Source organism: Phycodurus eques, chromosome 2 (assembly GCF_024500275.1).
Source record: "Phycodurus eques isolate BA_2022a chromosome 2, UOR_Pequ_1.1, whole genome shotgun sequence".
Classification (NCBI taxonomy): domain Eukaryota; kingdom Metazoa; phylum Chordata; class Actinopteri; order Syngnathiformes; family Syngnathidae; genus Phycodurus; species Phycodurus eques.
Genome location: NC_084526.1, coordinates 29665735 through 29680191, shown reverse-complemented (window position 1 = coordinate 29680191; position 14457 = coordinate 29665735). Strand labels below are relative to the sequence as shown.

Here is a 14457-nt window from a genome sequence, read left to right as displayed (position 1 = left end):
GTGTAAACAGTAACTTTTCTCTTTTTTGCTCTATTTCTCCTCCAGCATGAGTTGAATTACAAGTCAGCCAACAGACTACTATTTGAGAAGATGGAAAGAAAAAAAAAATATGACTTTTGCACTTTTCTTTCACTGTCACAGACTTACTGCGATCATTTAAAAAGTCAAAATGTCGTTGGGAACTTGGTAAAATACTGTACAGTATATAATAAAGACTGAACTGGATTGTGATAATGATAGAAACTCATCCTTACATATAATACCAATTGTTACGATTTGAAAGGAAATAATCAGATAAATAAGTTTAGAAAATAGCTTACCCTGAATGGCAAGTTAAATTATTTTGTTCAAACTGTATAATGAGCAGTAAAGGTCAGAGTCTTCTGGAACGCCCTCTGCGTTATGCTGCTGCAAATTTGACATGGCACCCTGCACATTCGTGAGTCATTAGTATCTGATCCAAGAAAGGCTAAAGTTTCTTCCCAAAATTGAGGATTGCGATTTGAACAGGAGAAGTCAAATTACCATAACAATTGCAGACATCATTACTATCCATCCATCTACCGCTTATCCGAGTCGGGTCACGGGGGCAGTAGCTTTAGTAGGGATGCCCAGACTTCTCCCGCCCCAGGCACTTCATCCAGCTCTTCCGGGGGGATACCGAGGTGTTCCCAGGGCAGCCGAAGGACGTAGTCTCTCCAGCATGTCCTGGGTCGTCCCCGGGTCTCCTCCCGGTGGGACGTGCCCGGAAGACCTCACCAGGGAGGCGTCCGGGAGGCATCCCAATCAGATGCCCCAGCAACCTCATCTGGCTCCTCTCGATGTGGAGGAGCAGCGACTCTACTCTGAGATCCTCCCGGATGGCCGAGCTTCTCACGCTATCTCTAAGGGAGAGCCCGGACACCCTGCGGAGAGAACTCATTTCGGCCACTTGTTCTTTGGGTCACGCCCCACAGCTCGTGACCATAGGTGAGGGTAAGAACGTAGATCGACCGGTAAATCGAGAGCTTCGCCTTTCGGCTTAGCTCCTTCTTTACCACAACGGACCATACAAAGTCCGCATCAGTGCAGATGCTGCACCGATCCACCTGTCGATCTCCCGTTCCATTCTTCCCTCACTCGTGAACAAGACCCCAAGATCCTTGAACTCCTCCACTTGGGGCAGGATCTCATCACCGACCTGGAGAGGGCATGCCACCCTTTTCCGACTGAAGACCATGGTCTCATATTTCATCCCAGCCGCTTTACACTTGGCTGCGAACTGCTCCAGTGAGAGTTGGAGGTCACGGCTTGATGAATCCAACAGAACCACATCATCTGCAAAAAGCAGAGATGCAATACTGAGGCCAACAAACCGGACCCCCTCTACGCCTCGGCTGTGCCTAGACATTCTGTCCATAAAAGTTATGAACAGAATCGGTGACAACGGGCATCCTTGGCGGAGTCCAACCCTCACCGGGAACGAGTCCGACTTACTGCCGCATCTGCGGACCAAACTCTGACTCCGGTCGTACAGGGACCGAACAGCCCGTAACAGGGGGTTCGGTACCCCATACCCCCGAAGCACCCTCCACAAGACTCCCCGAGGGACACGGTCGAACGCCTTTTCCAAGTCCACAAAACACATGGAGACTGGTTGGGCGAACTCCCATGCACCCTCGAGGATCCTGCCGAGGGTGTAGAGCTGGTCCACTCTTCCACGGCCAGGACGAAAACCACACTGCTCCTCCTGAATCTGAGATTCGACTTCCCGACGGACCCTCCTCTCCAGCACCCCTGAATAGACCTTACCAGGGAGGCTGAGGAGTGTAATCCCCCTGTAGTTGGAACACACCCTCTGGTCCCCCTTCTTAAAAAGGGGCACCACCACCCCAAGTCTGCCAATCCAGAGGCACTGTCCCCGATGTCCACGCGATGTTGCAGAGGCGTGTCAACCAGGACAGCCCCACAACATCCAGAGCCTTTAGGAACTCCGGGCGAATCTCATCCACCCCTGGGGCCCTGCCACAGAGGAGCTTTTTAACTACCTCGGTGACCTCAAACCCAGAGATAGGAGAGCCAGCCTCAGAGAACCCACACTCTGCTTCCTCATGGGAAGGCGTGTCATTGGAATTGAGGAGGTCTTCGAAGTATTCTCCCCACCGACTCACAACATCCCGAGTCGAGGTCAGCAGCGCCCCATCCCCACTATACACAGTGTTGGTGGTGCACTGCTTTCCTCTCCTGAGACGTCGGATGGTGAACCAGAATTTCCTCGAAGCTGTCCGGAAGTCTTTCTCCATGGCCTCACCGAACTCCTCCCATACCCGAGTTTTTGCTTCAGCGACCACCAGAGCTGCATTCTGCTTGGCCAGCCGGTACCCATCAGCTGCCTCAGGAGTCCCACAGGCCAAAAAGGCCCAATAGGACTCCTTCTTCAGCTTGACGGCATCCCTCACCTTTGGTGTCCACCAACAGGTTCAGGGACTGCCGCCACGACAGGCACCGACCACCTTACGGCCACAGCTCCGGTCGGCCGCCTCAGCAATGGAGGCGCGGAACATGGTCCACTCGGACTTGATGTCCCCCGCCTCCCCCGGAACATGAGCAAAGTTCTGTCGGAGGTGGGAGTTGAAACTCCTTCTGACAGGGGATTCTGCCAGACGTTCCCAGCAGACCCTCACAATGTGTTTGGGCCTGCCACGTCGGACCGGCATCTTCCCCCACCATCGGACCCAACTCACCACCAGGTGGTGATCAGTTCAGAATCAGAATCAGAATCATCTTTATTTGCCATGTATGTCCAAAACACACAAGGAATTTGTCTCTGGTAGTTGGAGCCGCTCTAGTACAAGACAGTCAATTTACAGAACACTTTGGAGACAAAGACATTGACAAAAAACAATTGTGCAAAAAGATGCAGAGTCCTCTAGCACTTAGAGCAGTTCGAATGACTAATATTGCAATAGACGGGTGCAATGACCATTGTGCAAGGGGCGCTGAGACTTCAAGGAGTGTATGCGGTTTAAAGTGATGAGTAGTGCGATAATCTGGGACAATGTTGGTTGTGCAAATGTTACAGATACTCCTCAAACAGTGTGCAAATGGAGCAAAATGAGTGGCCAGTATATGCAAATAGTGCAGCATGGCGAGACAACTACAGTGAGTGCACGAGTAATACATAATTGGCCCCACAGAAATGTGACAACGAACTCAGTCAAAAAAAAAAAAAAAAAAAAAAAATTGCCAGCTTGGAATTGTAGGTCAGGTGTTTAAGAAGTTTAAGAAGTTGATCGCAAGAGGGAAGAAGCTGTTGGAATGTCTACCAGTTCTAGTTTGCATTGATCGGTAGCGCCTACCTGAGGGAAGGAGCTGGAAGAGCTGGTGACCGGGGTGCGGAGGGTCCGAGAGGATTTTGCACACCCTTGTCTCAGTTCTGGCAGCGTGCAAGTCCTCAATGGTGGATAGGGGGGTACCGACAATCCTTTCAGCAGTTTTGATTGTCCGTTGCAGTCGGAGTTTGTCCTTTTTTGTAGCAGCACCGAACCAAACTGTGATGGAAAAACACAGGACTGATTCGATTACCGCTGTGTAGAACTGTCTCAGCAGCTCCGGTGGCAGTCCGTGCTTTCTCAGAAGCCGCAGGAAGTACATCCTCTGCTGGGCCTTTTTGAGGACGGAGTTGATGTTAGTCGCCCACTTCAGGTCCTGAGAGATTGTAATTCCCAGGAACTTGAAGGTCTCGACGGTTGACGGTTGACAGCTCCGCCCCTCTCTTCACCCGAGTGTCCAAGACATGCGGTTGCAAGTCCAATGACACGACCACAAAGTCGATCATCGAACTGCGACCTAGGGTGTCCTGGTGCCAAGTTCCAAGTGCATGTGGGCACGTGTGGACACAAGAGTACATGCTCATGGAAACAAGCCATGTTAATAGCAGGGAAAAAAAATAGCAAACATGTTAATGTTATTCAGTTCATAATAGGCTTTGTGTTCCCCCCCCCCCCAACTCACTTTTCCTTTTTTGCCCCCTTCCAACTATCTCGCTGCTCTTATATACCGTGTCTCTCTGATCACCCCTCAATTCCATTCTCATTCTTTTTTTCCATGTATCTCTCACTTGCTTTTCATCTCTTCTCACAAGAAGCCACTTCCTGGCCTCAAAGGAAAGACTAGAAAGGATCCATCAGTTGGACTACTATTCTCTAGAGGTTGCAGTCAGTGTGTTGCTATGTTCGCTATTATATTTATCCAACCCGAGATAGTTTTTACCGTAGATCACATATCTTATTTGGAAATTTGCTGTAAAGCTGCATGAAGCCGCATGACACATGAGCTGCTGTGCAATATTTCTGAGCTTAATGTGGAGTACATATATAAATAGAGGAAGTGTTTATCACATATTTAGTGTCACATGCCTAGCTTTATGCATGAATGTATTGGTGGTACATATACAGTATGTATTGTTTTGTCACAGCAAATGAAATGGTCACAAATTAAACCTAGGGCAGATTTAAAGATGGAAATCTTCTACCTTGTGGGCATTTGAACAGCAGCTGGGGAAAGCCGTCTGCCACCAAAACAGAGCTCTATTCATTCCCAAAGAACAACATCTGGGCATGCTTAACAGCATGGAAAAATAAACAAGCCCTTTGGACACTAGAGCCCCCGCACTCAATCACATTTACTCCCTCTCCACCCGTTCATCCTCCCATTGTGAAAGCTGTAGGTTGTTGGGGTACGCCTAGCACATCAGTACTGATGGAGTGCATCCAATTAATTAGGCAAACACTATCTTATTAGCAACAGCCAACAGAGAAAAACAAGAATACTATTTTAAACAACATTCTCTCCTCTTCTATAACCTCTGTGGTGCTGAGTGGGAGGGCCATGAGAGATTATGTGAATGTGGTTCAGCAGGAATGTCCATCTTTAAACAACTGTATTGCTCTTGGCTAACATTTATTCAACTGTTTCTGCAGAATTCATCAGAGCAGCCGCCTCACAACTTTGTATCAGGAGGAAATCTAATGGTTTTCTTTGTCTTTATGTTATCCATCTGTGTGGACATCTGCAGCATTTGCACAGTGCTGTAAGCAAGAGTCAAGCCTTATGACACAGTTCTGGATTCCTTGCATTTCTCAACACCTGTGCCTTAGTGTTATTTAAAGCACTCCCAGGGCTTTGCACCAAACAGAAGCTATTGGCTATCTGCTTTTTTTTGGTGTAATTGTATTTGTACTTGTTAGCAAGAAGAAAGTATTTCTGTCTCTTTAGCTATAACACAATAGTGACAGATAACATGCTCACTGTGATTGGAGAGGTCAGAAAATATGTATTCCAAACGAGACAAGTGAAGGTAATATTCTTGGCCCCAAGATAACCAAAGAAGCCAGCTGGTGATAAGCCTTGGAGGTCTTTGATTCTTAAGTAAGGTCATCTCCAAAGAACAAACAAAGGGAGGATTTGTTTTGGTTTTCATAGGTGTGCAGTGATTGTATGGATTTAAAATGTCAAGGCCACAAAGGAATAAAAACCTGAATAGTGACTTTATCAAGTATCAAGTAAAGTGACACTTTATGGAATTGGTAGTATAATCATTTGACAGAAGAGCTATTAGAACATTTTAATCTGGATACTCTACATTATAATTACTGTATGTGTAAAAACAATCAATGGTTGACATGATATTTTGACTGACTTAGCAGTTGTTTCATACAAGCAATGTTTGCTATTGAATAGTTGTTTGTTTTAGTCTATATACAAATACACTATATTCTTCTTCAAGGTCTTTTGAGAAAAGGACTTAACTGAGCCTCCGTTGCCCACTGGGGCTAGTATGTGTACCCCATTTTCTACATGTGAATGTTCCTATTTATTATCACCTGTATATTAAGGATCTTTACAAAGACTACGTCATTATTTGTTTTCTGTCACAAACATGATCCGTTTTATTTTTTTAATGATTAAACAAAAATGACCATAGCACAGAGTTATACAAACACTGAGTCAGTGTAAATTATCCTCAGGTTAAATTGTGAGAACAGCAAAGACATCATTATTACGCTTTGCACAATGAGCATTCTCTAAGTCATCCTACTCGACACTGAACACCATATACATACACACAATTCTTTCCCCTTCTCTCTCTTCCCTAATAGCTCCCCTGATGTCTACTCACTTGTCTACCATCTCATTTAAGGAATTCATCTCACTTTCTCATGGGTGCCATTGATTAGTGCTTTCTGTTGTTATTCATGCAAGAATGATAATTTGTGTCTTGCTTGGAATTTTTGAGTGCCAATTATGGTTTCCTATTATTGTGATGGGCTCCACGTTCCCATACAGTGAAGTAAGTCACTTGCTCGTCAGGCACCAACACGTGTCAAAATTTCATGGGTCGGTCTCACAGATGTCAGACATAGATATTCTTGTCAAAGACTCAAAACATATGCATTCAAATATTCTCCAGATGACTGACCAAATAAAAACAATCAACAACAATCCCATCAAGTCAATATCATCATTAAGCATACTTCACCAGAGTCTGTTCTCATGAGCATTTTGAAGGGCACTCTATTAAATGTATTGCAACATAAAGAAACTTTTAGAAAAAATATATTTTGGATTACCGCAATTTGCAGTATAATGCGCTCTTTTCCCCCCAAGAAATTGTCAAAAGTCAATAGTGCACATTACACATACTGTAGGTACAGAGGAAAATGAAAAAAAAACCTTCACATTGTATCAATGTATGCCGCCATGTAGTGGTTATAAAAAAGATGTAGACTAGCATTCCAATATGCCACTGCCACCTAGAGGTTATGAAAAAGGTGTACACTTTCATTCTAGTATGCCACCGCCACCTCGAGGTTATGAAAAAGGTGCAGCCTACACTTTCATTCCAATATGAGAGGGGTACAGATGCCTGCATATTTGTACACTTGTACTCACAAGTTTACATACCAAGGCAGAATTTGTCAAATATTGTTTATATATATACACACACACGACTGACGACTAAACAGCAACCATCATTAATTTCTTCATGGTTATGCTTTGTTTAATGATAATGCTTCTGTCAAATGCTTGACAGTTTAATTTGAATCCTATTAAAATAAAATGACATGTGTTTCGCGTGGTCATCCATGTTTTCTTTAAAGAATTGTACCCATCTTACAAATTCTGCCTGGGTAATCAAACATATGGAACCAACTGTGTGTTTTCTCATTTACTAAATAAAAGTAGGGCTGTTGAATTTCAAAATAAGAGCAAGTAAATAGAAAGTATTACGTGTTCAAATAAAGTGGTTAACTTCAGAATAATTACAACCCCAATTCCAATGACGTGTTAAACAAATAAAAACACAATTTCCCAAAGCAATTCGAAATGTGGACTAGTCGGACCACAGAACACTTTTCCACTTTGTATCAGTCCATCTTAGATGAGCTCGGGCCCAAAGAAGCTGGCGGCGTTTCTGGCTGTTGTTGATAAATGGCATTTGCTTTGCATAGTAGAGTTTCAAGTTGCACTTACGGATGTAGCGCCAAACGGTATTTACTGACATTGGTTTTCTGAAGTGTTCCGGAGGCCATGTGGTATCCTTTAGACATTGATGTCGGCTTTTGATGCAGTGCCGCCTCAGGGATCGAAGGTCACAGGCATTCAGTGTTGGTTTTCGGCCTTGCCGCTTACATGCAGTGATTTCTCCAGATTCTCTGAACCTTTTGATGATATTATGGACCGTAGATGATGAAATCCCTAAATTCCTTGCAATTGTACGTTGAGGAACATTGTCCTTAAACTGTCAACTATTTTCTCACACACTTGTTCACAAAGAGGTGAACCTCGCCCCATCTTTGCTTTGTAAATGACTGAGCAATTCAGGGAAGCTCCTTTTATCCCCAATCATGGCACCCACCTGTTCCCTATTAGCCTGTTCACCTGTGGGATGTTCCAAACAGGTGTTTGATGAGCATTCCTCAACTTTCTCAGTCTTTTTTTCCACCTGTCCCAGCTTTTTTGGAACGTGTTGCAGCCATAAAAGTCTAAGTTAATGATTATTTGCTAAAAACAATCAAGTTTATCAGTTTGAACATTAAATATATTGTCTTTGTAGTGTATTCAATTATAGTTAGGTTGAACATGATTTGCAAATCATTGTATTCTGTTTTTATTTGTTTAACACGTCCCAACTTCATTAACATTGGGGTTATATTTAAAAAAACCGAACAAAATACAGATAATATTTCATGTTTTGATCATATGAGTAGAAGCAAAACCATGCATTGTACATCAACTTTGGGGGTGCGTATTATACATGGGTGTGCATTATACACGAGAAATTACGGTAAGTCCTTAAATAACAAAATCCTAAATGCTTCACATCGCTATGTAAATCCTATAGTGAAAGAAGCATGCAAGAAAAAGTATGTACTCTGTAATTGTACTAGGTATACTTTTAAATATACATTGTTTTGTTATGGTGTGAATTGTGCTCCAACTTCTTGGCCAGATCACCCTTGAAAAAGAATCGCAATGGGTTTTATTTTCTGGTTAAATAAAGGTTTTGATTGATATACAGTATGTCTCGCCTAGTTATAGTTTCCACAAGTTGGATCTGATTTTCGTCTGTCTTCCGTGACACGCAGTCACATGTTGGTTTCCATAAGGGGGGTGGGAGGAGCTAAAGGATAACACTTTACACAGGAGATAAAATCAAATACATCCACAAGTGGTGCAAAATTTCACGAAGTGCTACTTGAAAATCAATAACAAGGGCAAATCAACAACAAAGAAACAAATGAAATGTGGATCTTTGTTTCCATCAGTAAGGCAACCACAGCAATCCCTTGCTTTTCGCAGGGGTTACATTACAGACTACCCCCGCAATGTGAAATGATCCCAAATTTTGGACATTCTCTGTCTTCAAAGAACTCGTTCCTCCTGGCTTGCACTTATTCCTACGTGAGTCAGCAGTAACAGTCCGTTTGGAAAAATTATCACCGCAAAATCAGTCTAGCGAATAATACTACATACAATGATATACTGTAAGTACAATAAAAATATCTGTGATGCACTGAATCCGCTGAAAGTAACCGTGATATAGGAAGGGAAGAAAAAAAGTGCATACAATACTGTAAAAGATTTAATGCAATGCAAAGTAGACAATCGCTACCAACACACAATGTTGCAAATAACATGCAACAGAATAGGCATTTCCTAATCTTCTGAAATCCAGTACCGGTAGTTAGCTTTGCCTTCATTAAATTGTGAATGCATATTTAAATTTAATAATAGTAAAAACAGCCTACACATGAGTTTGAAAATACACCGTTGAAATATTACATTGCTTAAACATCAACCAATTAGCTGTGTGTCAAAGAAAGAGACAAATTAGGACAAGTAACTATTATTGTCTTTATAACATAAACAGATGAATTGATTATTTTTAGAATAAAATAGAATAAATGTGTTGCTTCTTTAGAAAATAGAAAACAATCACAAGTAGAAAACAGATCTTCAAATGGAGGGACAATTTATTACATTCTGCATGCCTCCCGATAAAATAGATTCAAATAAATATCACACGACTCACATGTTCATCAGAGGGGTTTTTCCAAGGTAGAAATGAGGTAGAGAGAGCTGTCCCCTGATATGATCTTACTGATCATTTTGCCATCTTTTGAAATGATTTGGAAGCAACAGCGTTTGCCAGTCTGTAAAGTTTTACTCAGAGATAATTTCTACTCACGAGCATCCCTCATTTATACTTAAGATAGGGGTTTACATTCTCTGGACCTGTTTAAAGTTTTTGCATGGGCATCCATCCAAGCAAGGCTACTTGATTTGTGAGATGGCATCCAGGTAGTGAGGACACCTGGCCATTATAACTAAATGGAAAACGACTTGTTTTCCTTTGCTGCTACAGCAGCTTCATTATTCTGGGAAAACTTTGTACATGTACTTTGTCCAATTATGTATGTATTTTTTAGATCAGAGCGATCAGAGGTCTTTGGTGATAGATAGCTTGCAATTTGTGTACAAGTTCATCTGCATGTTTGATGGGCTTTAGTTTCATGACACTAAACTCATCCAACTGTCCCTTATGGACCTTCTTTGTGTAATTGTCTACAATATTTGGTGTGGAGATTCAGCTGATTTTACTGTGAGGACAAAAGTCTCAAAGGGTGATTCAGTTTCCATTCCCTCACCCGTTGCGTTGACATTTTGACAAATTTCCCGTTCGAATACAGAATACTTATCTCCTTTTCATTTGTTTATCCCCTCAGATGGCGCCCTCGGACCGCGTGGCCTCATGGAGGCCTCAGAGATGTGCACACAGGAATGCCTGGTCCTGGGACATTCAGACAACTGCTGGATGCCCCCAACTTTGGCATCCTACCAGCACAAATCCCCCGTGTCCAGTTTTGGATCACAGAGGGAGTGGGGTCCCAAGGATAAACTTCTCAATGGACATACCTTGACTAGAACCTGGAAAAAGGAGAACGGGCAGTCAGAGCTTTTTGGTGACAGGAAGCAATTTGGGAGTGAAGAGGGACACTTCACAAGCAGCGGCATGGCTGATATTCCTTTGGTAAGTTTGAAGTCCTGCAAGTCGGCTTCCTGCCCAGACAGCCCCAAGGACCAGCAGCTTTAAAATGGACTGTAGTCATGTGTTGTGACAACAAAAACCGACAAAACAACTTACCTGAGCTATTCTTGTTTTTGTTAATTTCATTTCATCATCTCTTGCCACTCCCACTGAGGCTTCTGCATTGTGGTAACCACATGTACTATATAAGGCATAAAACTAGAGTGCTTAATGCAGTTTTCCCTCCAATTCAAAAAAACTGAGGATCTCTCTCTCTCTCTCCCCACCCCCCCCCCCCCCCCCCACCCCCCTCTCTTTGCCGAAGAAGGGCATCTAATGGGGAGGACATGACATTCATTAAAAAAAATAATAATAATATCATAGCAGACTGATATAAACAAATGTATGTGACGTGGTTGCTATTGAGGTGTTCGCAAGTATATTATTCCACACAATCAATAAAAATGGAATTACATTTTAGAAGGCAATGTTGATCAACTCTCTATGTGGACACTTGTTAATTCATTATTTCATGTCATTGTGCGTTTGTAAATAAGAATTATTAACCACTCTCATGTATCTGTAATAACTACAGTGATTTGGAGAGGTCACTGCTGTAATCACTTCTGTCGTCATCAGGATTTAGATTTTTTTGCTGGATAATGATCTCGCAACATGTCTTCTGCCCCCACCACCACTTTTTTTTTTTTTTTTTTTTATTTCCCACAAGTTTGCTTTGGAAACAATGTTATTTCCATGGTATGCTTACTGTTCCCCATATACCACCTATTACAAAAATATAAAGTCACAGATAATCTTTTTTTTTTTTTAAAACAAAATGTATGGAGTACTGTATGTCAGTGGTCGATAAGTGTATTATAAAAGCAAAACACTATGAAACCTCTCTATAAACTGATTTTGAAAATGTTCAGTACAATTGGATGGCAATATATTTGTAAATGACTAAATGTTTCTAATGTTGATCTTATTGCTGTATAGATTTGATTCAAATTGTGATTTAACCTAGTACAATCCTGCAGTAGTATTTGGAATTGGCTGACATGTATATATATTATTTCCTCATGGACTATCATTTTCCAGGTCAAACAACAACAAACAAGTTAAGATAGTATTTCAGTCACTGTGCCTTCATTACTTTATTTTAAATTCAATAATTATTTATTAAATAATGAGAAAATGTTGGCCACAATAATTGTCCTGTCCTCTCATATTATTAAATGCCTTATGCATTGACTTTTTGCCAAATTCTGAGACATAACTATACCGGTAATACAGTAAAAAATCATGCTACAGGTTTATTACAAATATATAAAGGCATGTGCAGAGAAAGCTCATACATCCTTTCACTGTCTGAAAAGGTTTGTTTTTCTTCCACAGCATGGATGGCAAAATACACAATGGAGCATGCTTAACGATATAGCTTTTGAATTTAACTTAATTTAGTGTATTTTATTTTGTAGAATTTATTTGTGCATAAATATTTGATTTGTAAAGCACTTTCATATTTATGTCACAATATAAAGAAGTTAAGTAGGATGGAGTGATTTGCTTATCGCAGTATGTGCCACTTGTGAGGGTGTTTGACATTACAGATATTGAAACAGTTAATCCTTGTTACTTCTATACAGGTATACAGCTACTGCAATAAATGTTTTAAACGTGTATGCATATGTGTGTTATTATCTCCATACACCACATATTTAAGACTTTCCCTTTGTGTTCATTGTATGCCATTGAATTGCGGTAAAACTAGTGGAGGAATAATATACCTATAATAGACAATAAAAACATCATATGATAATTGTAGCAGATTATAATTGTATTTTCTGTCCCAAATTCAGATGTGGGAAAAGTGTTGGAAAAGGCTAATCCCACATTATTTAGTCTCTTTACATCCTTGACAAAGTAATGCCGGGCAGCTTCCCATTAACACTATAAACCTGATTTGCAGTATGTTTAAAGGAGACATACAATAACAAGCAACAAATAACATTTTCTAGGTGCCTCAATAAAATGTCTGCGACATGTTTTGGTCAAAAATTCCCCCAAGTGACAAGAATTACAGCACACTTTTCATGCTTTGTTTGGGTGTGTGGGAGTGCAGCTTTGTGTTAACATGACAGCCAATGGGGGAGAAGTTTTGCATCAATCCAATGTTTTACATTTGGAAAAAAAGCCCACAAAAAGCCAGTAGAACCATACAGTATATATTTCACTCATGTAGGCAGCATTTCATCATAAATTACACTTGTCACACTGTATTATGTTTGTCAGTTAATGTGCGGATCTTTGCATGCGGCACATGCAGGTAATACTCTGCCAAACAAACAAAATGATTTCAAAGTAGGGCCAATGTCTAAATGCTTCCTTACAAAAATGTGCTGTTTAATGTAACATCCATGTGTAATTTCCCACTTGATAGGTACTGGGCAGACACTCCAGAGACCCACATATTAGTAAACAAGCAATTAAAAAGCCAGTTACCATAATACTGTGTCTTCTTTAAGGTTTTGGTATGCCTCATATCGCTGTGTACTGTTACTCTCAAAAGACCAGTAATGAAGATCCCAGGAAAACTAGAATAACTACTGAAGTAGAAACTTTGTGTGTCTGGGTTTTTTACCCTGTAACCTCATTTATCAGCTCTCGCCCAGTTGACCAGCTAAAATTGTTTATCGCCATGCTCGCTATTGACTTGGGTAGGAATAGTTTATGAAATGCATCAAAGCAAATTTTTTCCTATGACTATGAGAATATTTCTGTATAACGTCCATGCACAACATGTAATGGGGTGGATTTTCAGCAGTATGTATCAGTCACAGAGATGCCACACATTTCAGTGGTACGAGGTGTCAACTCTCCAAAGAATGAGTTGCCTTTTCCATTAACCTTCAAATTTACACATCCATCCATTTTCTTTACCGCTTATCCTCACTAGGGTCACGGGTTGCTGGAGCCTATCCCAGCTATCTTCGGGCCAGAGGTACACCCTGAACCGGTCGCCAACCAATGAATTTACACATTCATTTTAATTTTTAACCCTTGAAAATTTTCAGTACATTGCACATGTTTTTGGGAATTTCTTTGTTTTTATTTTATTTTATCAACATTAATGCATTATAAAAATAAAAATGGACGTACCATTATAGGGTAAGGTATTTGGACAATGCCAGTTTTTATCATTACCATTATTCCTTTATACATCAACATGGTGGTTTGGAAATTAAACAATCCAGATGTTAGATTTTTAAGTGAAAACTTTCAGCTTCAACATATTTTTCATGCCATTATCAAAACATGCCACTTACCATTGTTGGATTTTCGCGATTTTCTGCAGCTTTTTTTGGTATTTGGACATTACTATACTGTATATAATTCTAAACAAAGTGAACCCCCATTATTCGTGGTTATAGGGACCAAGCCCTACCACATAGCGCCTAAAATGTTTATAATTTCCTATAGTTGCTATAAGATGGCACAACTTTTGTCCAAATGAAGCGCCTCAACTTACTTGAACGCATTTTTTTTGGCGCCAAGATCCCACAAGACGGCGGCAAAACAATACTTTTGCGGCTTTGCCCTCAGCAGAAAAAAACATGTGAAGTGAGTTTTTCACAAAATAAGAGGATATGTTCCAATAAAAATCTGTGACGATGTGAACTCACAAATGCTGAACCGCGAATATGCGGAGAATCACTGTATAACCACAATATTTAATGATAGATGAAGTCCAAATTGTGAGTTTAATCACAGGAGGTACTTTGATGAGTCACCTGTAACTAGTTACTTGCATATGGCTCTTGTTGCCTACACTCATTTTCGCTAACTGAAAATAATACTCTAAGTTTAAGATCAGGCCATTG

At 41.1% G+C, this 14457-nt stretch overlaps 1 protein-coding gene across 3 annotated transcripts in view; it reads left to right on the top strand.

The window, feature by feature from the left end:
• Window positions 1-12231, top strand: part of LOC133399093 (protocadherin-9) — a 244805-nt gene extending 232574 nt beyond the window's left edge. For all 3 annotated transcript variants that reach the window (XM_061670218.1, XM_061670219.1, XM_061670216.1), the window contains exon 5: window positions 10272-12231. In XM_061670218.1, coding sequence (XP_061526202.1) covers window positions 10272-10639 — 368 coding nt within the window. In that variant the 3' untranslated portion in view covers window positions 10640-12231. The remainder of the gene's footprint in view (window positions 1-10271) is intronic.
• Window positions 12232-14457: the final 2226 nt, after the last annotated feature.